Source organism: Dipodomys merriami, unplaced genomic scaffold (genome assembly GCF_024711535.1).
Source record: "Dipodomys merriami isolate MVZ:Mamm:240054 unplaced genomic scaffold, mDipMer1.0.p SCAF_36, whole genome shotgun sequence".
Taxonomy (NCBI): Eukaryota; Metazoa; Chordata; class Mammalia; order Rodentia; family Heteromyidae; genus Dipodomys; species Dipodomys merriami.
Window position 1 is genome coordinate 3,364,292 of NW_027205159.1, and position 6,906 is coordinate 3,371,197.

Below are 6,906 nucleotides of genomic sequence, written 5' to 3' on the forward strand. Positions count from 1 at the left end.
TGCAATGCTTAATTTTGCACCCCTCCTGGAAAGGCATGCTGAGGCTTCCAGTTCATGTCTCATGCAGCCCTGGCCTCAGTCCATTCATTGTCTGGTACCTCATCCTCAGAAACAAGATCCTGTTGCAAAACCTGGAATTTAGCATCTCCTTTGATGCTAAATCATATTCAGCTCTATTAAAAAAGCTCTGAAGCCCAGTGTCATTACAGGCTCATGCCTGTAATCTTAGCTACTCAAGAGAGTGAGATTGGAGAATCATGGTTTGAAGTAGGAAAGTCGGTGAGATTCTTATCTCTAAGTAACTACCAAAAAGCTGAGGTGTGGATCAAATAGTAGAACACTGGCCTTGAGCATAAAAGCTAAGGAACAGTGCCCAGGCCCTGAGTTTAAGCCCCAGGACTGGGACTGGCGCACGCGTGCACACACACACACACACACACACACACACACACACACACACACGTGCACACACACACACACACACACACACACACACACACACACACCTCTGAAAAGCAACCTTCTACCTGTCAGGACAGGGACACCTTCAGCCATGACAGTGTCAGCAGACCTTGATGGAAAGCTTTCTTAGAAGAGAGAAAAGATACTTTCAGCTTCTCCTTTCTTAATCATCAAGCCTACCTAGCATTTGTTGACTATCCATTGAAATGTTTTCATTTCAGAAGCAGCTGATAAATCTCTTGATTTCATTTATATCTTATCAAAATGAAAATAAAATCACTATCATTGAACAGAATATAATTCAACAGACAATCCTCTCTGGTCCTGAGGACTTGCTGCCTGGCCTTACTGAGAAAATGAAATCTAAAACCCAGGGTGTTCAAGTCTGAATGTAAGGGAAGAGGCTGCCAGAGAAGTCTCCTTTCATAAGCCACTTCCTTCCCTTCCCTTCCTCTCCCCTCTCTCTCCCTTTCTTCCTCCTCCCCTCTCTCTGTGGCAGTGCTAGGGATTGAACCTCTTGAGTCTTTTCTTTGCAAATCACTGTTTTGTGTTGTTTTGTTTTTAACCTTTCACACATGTCTGAGCATAAATTCACTTAGTGGCAGGGGCACCTGAGTTTTGAAGGGAGAGGGAGATGAAGAGAGGACAGGATGCTAGTTGCCAGATTCTTAAAACAGAATCTTACCCTTTTTAGCCTGCGTAAGGAAATTGCTTCCCTCCCTCAATCCGTCTAATTAATTAAATGAAGAAATCACAGTACCCAGAAGTAAACACAGTAATTAAAAAAGCTAGACCTTAAATAAACTAAGAATGATTAGTCAGAACATGTTTGTAGGTCTGATTTGAATGGATGTGATGTTTTACAAGTGGAAAAGCTACCTTCCTTACTGTTTTTCAGATTGTAATCTTTCAAGAAAATATTTAACTGTTGAAGATTAAGTATATTCAAGGTAATTCTAGCTACTCAGGAGGCTAAGATCTGAGGATTGTGATTCAAAGCCAGCCTGGATAGAAAGGTTTGGGAGACTTCATCTACAATTAACTAGCAGAATGCCAGACTGGAAGCCTGGTTCAACTGGTAAGAGTGCCAACTATAAGCAAGTGGAGTGAAAGTATGAGAACTTCTGTTCAAATCACAGTTCTGTACCTTCTCCCAACGCTCCCAACAACATGCACATATAAACTGCGTGATGATTACTGAAATCAAATGAATGAACACATTCATTTTAAACCAGGCTACATACTAGAGCCCTGCCCTTGTCTGTCTTATACCCAGTTTGCACCCACTGAGCAGCATCTCCCCTCCCATCTTCTCCAGTCTCTGCCAAGCGCTGTCCTCTTGGCTCCCATGGGCTTCACTTCTTTATATTCCAAAATAACCAGTGACACCACATAGCATTCATCTTTCTGTTCCACTTGAATTCTTGAAAGAACTTGAGCTATCCTGGGGCTAAATTCTAGTTGTTGGCAGGCAACAGTGGATCTGCACTTCAGACCCACTGACTGTCCTCATGGTCTTGGTGTCTTAGAGTCTTGGCGACACATTCATGCTATAAACCCTCATCTCCTAGGAGGTTCTAGTCCTTGGGCTGGGGGGGTCAGGGGAGCCAAAGCAACCCATGACATTATCATGTCCCTTTACCCTGTCCTCTAAGGCTGTTAAAAGTCTACTCTACTCTCAATTTTGGGGAGTTTGCATTGTACACTATTCTATGTAGTAGTCTTTGCAGAATATATATAGTCCTTTCTCTTTCTCTCTCTGTCTCTCTTTTTTTCCCCAGTCCTCAGTTTGAATTTAGGATTTTGTGCTTGCTAGGCAGGTGTTTTACCGCTCAAACAATGCCCCCAGCCTACTTTGGTTATGTTATATTTTGAATAAGGTCTTGCTTTTTGTGAGGGCCAACTTGGGCCTCTATCCTCCTATATTTATTCATTATGTAGCTGGGATGACACAAATGCAGCACAGTACTTAGATTTTTTTTAATTGATCAAGATGGATTCTTGAAAGTTTTTACCATAATTCTCCCAACCTCAGCCTCACTAGTAGCTGAGATTACAGGTGTGTGCCATCATTTTTGGCTATAGTCCACTCCTTATCATCTTGAATGAATCTTCAATCGAGTGGCCAGGGTAATCTTTCCAAACTCAAATGAGAGTTGAACATTCCTCGGTTAAAACCTCTTAATGAGGAAAATTAACAGAATCTGTATGGCCAGGTATCTGCCCTGTACTACTTGACTTAATAACTTACTTATATCTAGTTTTATCAAATTAAAATATTTCCCAAAAGCTTGTGAACAAAAACTGTTAGAAATAGTTAGTGGTGGTCCATGCACTCTGTGTGTGTGTGTGTGTGTGTGTGTGTGTGTGTGTGTGTGTGTGTTTGTGCCATTTGTGGGGCTTGAATACAGGTCCTCGGTGCTATCCCTGAACATTTTTGTACAAGACTAGTGCTCTACCACTCTAGTCATAGCTCCACTTCCAGTTTTTTGCTAGGTTGGTTTTTTTTGAGGTAAAAGTTTTATAAACTTTTTTTTTTTGCTTGAGCGGCTTTGAAATTTAATCCTTAGATCTTAGCCTCCTGAGTAGCTAGGATTACAGGCAAGAGCCACTGGTGCTCAGCTATTAAATGGATTTTTTTTATTATTAAATGGATTTTTGACTTACTATTATTTTCAGCTTATAATGGGTTTATTGGAATGCAACCCTAGTGTAAGTGAAGATTATATTTCCATTGTACAGACCTTTAAAGGCAAATCACTTGTTCCCAATCACACCCATTGGGTACATAGAGAAATTCTAGTTTATCTGATTCCAAGAATAAAGGACACCAGTTTACATCACAAGTTTCTGTTCTGTCCTCTCTGCCCCAAATTACCTGGGCCTGCACGTGTGGGGACAAACCCTTGCTTACCTACAAAACTCTCCTTCCAGCTCTGGAAGCGCCAGTGATGCCAGGGGGTTCTTCATAAGATCAGCCACCACGGGATCCTTGGCTGTCATGTAGAAGAAAGGGGTCCCAGTGCTGTTGCTGAGTGGGCCGTCACTGATGGCCAGGCAGCTCCCAAATGGCAGTCCTTGTATCTAGAAAACACCCCAGTAACAAGACTTTGAATTCCTGTGTACTGACAACATAGCATGTGTGTGGAGGGGAAGGCATGACACCATGGTAGCTGTGGGGGAGATAGCATCTCTGGAGGCGAATACTCAGCAGCGACATTCAGTGTAGAAATCACAAGATTATTCTGGAAGTAGCAAATACATCTGTGTTATTGAACTTAATGTTAGGGAGAGCAATGAAATTTATGAGGGTGGGTGCTCTTAAGCCTTTCCCACAAAGTTCCCCTCAAATACCCATCACCTTCACTGACTTCCCCAAAATTTTGGAAACTGGGGATAGAATTCTTAAATGTGTTGCTTGGCCTTTGAGTCTGGCAACATTCTCGTGTGTGTGTGTGTGTGTGTGTGTGTGTGTGTGTGTGTGTGTGTGTGTGTCCTGGCCCTTGATCTCAGGGCTTGGGCACTGTCCCCGAGTTTTTTTGTTCAAGGTTGGCACCTTACCACTTGGGTCACAGCTTCACTTCAGCTTTTGGGGGTATGTAACTGGAGATAAGAGTCTCATGGACTACCGGGCACCAGTGGCTCACACCTGTAATCCTAACTACTCAGGAGGCTGAGATCTGAGGATCGCAGTTCAAAGCCAGCCCAGGCAGGAAAGGCTGTGAGACTCTTCCAACTAGCCACCAGAAAACCAGAAGTGGTGCTGTGGCTCAAGCGGTAGAGTGCTCACCTTGAGCTGAAGAGCTCAGGGAAAGCACCCAGGCCCAGAGTTCAAGCCCCACAGCCAACAACAACAACAAAAGAGTCTCATGGACTTTCTTGCTCCAGCTGGCTTTGAAGCTCGATCCTTAGATCTTAGCCTCCTGCGAAGCTAGGATTACTTGAGTGAGCCACAGGTGTCCACTCTCTTATCATTTCTCTTAGGGCTACACTTTCTCATTTATTCATTATATTTTAATTGTAATCAATAGAGTTTTCCCAAACACTACTGGCACAACCTCCCAATCTTCCATGAGTGTCCTCCTTACAAAGTGCACCCACTGTTACTTAGCTCAGAATTCAGGGGCAGTCTTTCAAGTGTGGCACAGCCTTAGTGTGTCCCATTGTAAAAGAAAGGACTTCAACCTGTTAATAAAACAACATGTCAAGGATCACTCCAAAAGGGTAATAACATCATTCACAGACTCATGCTTTGCATTCATGCAATGGCTTCTGAGTTTATTGAATTTGGGTTAAGTGTCCATACTGGAAAGAGGAACTCCTAATCAAGATAAGGCAGAGTTTGTGGGAGTGAAAACACTGTGTGTGTGTTTATGTGTGTATGTGTGTGGTGTGTGTGCATGTATGTGTATGTGCATGTGTCCATGCATGTGCCAGTACTGGGACTTGAACTCAGATTCTTGCACTTTTGCTTTTTTTTTTTTTTTTGCTCAAGACTTGTGCTCTACCGCTTTTGCACACGAGCCAGAGATTGTATGAGGCACTTTGCCTCTATTTCTGTTTAGGCTGGCTTCTAACCTTGGTGCTCAGATCTCAGCCTCCTGAGTAGCTAGGATTACAGGTGTGAGCCACCAGTGCCTGGCAAGAGTGAAATTATCTTTACTACATGGGTACAAGACAGTTCATTGTCTGGAAGGATATGTTTTAATCTAAGATTAGCTTTATATTTAAACGTCACATTTTCTTACAGTGTGTCTTAGGAGTGTAAGACACAACTGAAAAAAAAACGGGTGGTTGCTGTGACAATCCAAATGCTTAGAATCTGACACAAAGAGGTTAAGACCATTGCCACCATCATTGGACTAAAGTGGTCATTGCCATAATTTTGTAAGAAAAAAAAGAAAAAAAGACCTCCCAAACCACCAAGCTAGCCAAGTACTGGTGACTCATGCCTGTAATTCTAGCTACTCAGGAGGGTGAGGTCTGAGGATTGTGGGTTCAAAGCCAGACTGGGCAGCAAATTCTATGAGACTTTTATCTCCACTGAACCAAAGGGGAGGGCGGTGGGAATGAGGAGGGGGGCGGGGAGGCGCTGTGGCTCAAATAGTAGAGCACTAGCTTTGAGCAAAATAGCTAAGGACAGCCCTCAGGCCCTGAAATTGAGTGTGTGTGTGTGTGTGTGTGTGTGTGTGTGTGTGACCTGCCAAGCTAACACTTGGTTTTCCAGATGAAGAGAGGAGCCAGCGGCTCAGTCTAGAGCTTGAGCAAAAACCCGGCCCCCTGATCAATGCCCTAGGCACGCTAACACGACGGATCCTTTCTGCAGGAAGTCCTGGGCCTTGCAGCGCGGCGGTCCCCACTTGCATCCCGACAGCTCCGGAAGCCTGGCGGAGGGTCACTTAGCGGAGCTCCGGGCCTGCTCGCCCCCACCCCCCGGGCGGGCTCGGGTCTAACAGGTGAAGCGAACCGCGGGCGGATCAGAAGCCGCGCGCGGTCCGCAGCCGCTCCGTCCGGCAGCATCTTGGACCCTTGGCAGCCTTCGCCTCCCTTCCAGAAGAACTCCCGGGGCTCCATTTGTCGGAAGTATCACCGCTCACCACAGGCTTCGCCCACCCTGGGCTGGGCTGCCCGGTCAGGAAATGTGGGCGGCGCCGGGAGCGGGCACGAGCTGCGCTTGGCTCCTCTGTGATTCCACAGGCGACCGGCCGCTGGCCACACGCTGGTTATCCGCGCATCCATTCGGCCCTCTCCACACCGGGGAGCCCGGGCCCTGTCACCCGGCAGGGCGCGCGTCCGCCCCCGGCCCTGCGCGCTCGGCCGCGCCAGGCGTCCGCGGTGCCGCGGAGCCCTCGGGCCGGGGCTGCGGCGTGGTGCGCTGGGGGGCCAGCGTCGCCGCGACGGCCGGGCGCGCCACCTACCGGGCGGGTCACCCCGAGGCGCGCACCTGCAGCGCCCGCCCGCCCCGCACCTCCAACCCCAGTCAGCCCTCCGGCCGGTGCTCACCTTCTCCAGGGCGGACGCGGTGGCCAGGCAGCCCCAAGCGCTGGCGTGCGCCAGGGAGCGGGCGGTGGCGGCGCGCGGGCCGGGCTCAGGGGCCGCGCGGGCCGCGGGGCCGGCCTCCCGCCGGTAGGAGAACATCCCGCGGGGCGCGGGCGGCGTCCGGGCGCGGGCGGCTCCCGCGCGGGGCCGCAGGTGCGCGTCGTCCTTGTGCGCCGAGGCCGGGAAGCTCCGCTGCCAGATGCTGCCCGAGTCCTCCAGCAGCGCGGGCAGCGCTTCCTCAGTGGAGGCGCTGTCCAACTCCTCGTCCACCTCGTCGGTGACGGCCCAGGACACCGAGCTCACGATCACGTACCCGGCGGCCGGGGACAGCAGGATGCTGCAGCACAGCAGCCAGGACAGGCGCGGCCCGGGCCGTGGCGGCCGCTCGCCGCCGCACACGGACAT

The 6,906-nt window shown here is 48.7% G+C and overlaps 1 protein-coding gene across 1 annotated transcript in view; it reads right to left on the reverse strand.

Moving 5' to 3' along the window:
• The window catches only part of Creg2 (cellular repressor of E1A stimulated genes 2), a 41,697-nt gene extending 34,791 nt beyond the window's left edge, over positions 1–6,906 (reverse strand). The window contains exons 1-2 of the mRNA XM_069988550.1: positions 6,466–6,906; positions 3,377–3,546 (exon numbers count right to left, since the gene is read on the reverse strand). Of these exons, the coding sequence (XP_069844651.1) occupies positions 3,377–3,546; positions 6,466–6,906 (611 nt within the window). The remainder of the gene's footprint in view (positions 1–3,376; positions 3,547–6,465) is intronic.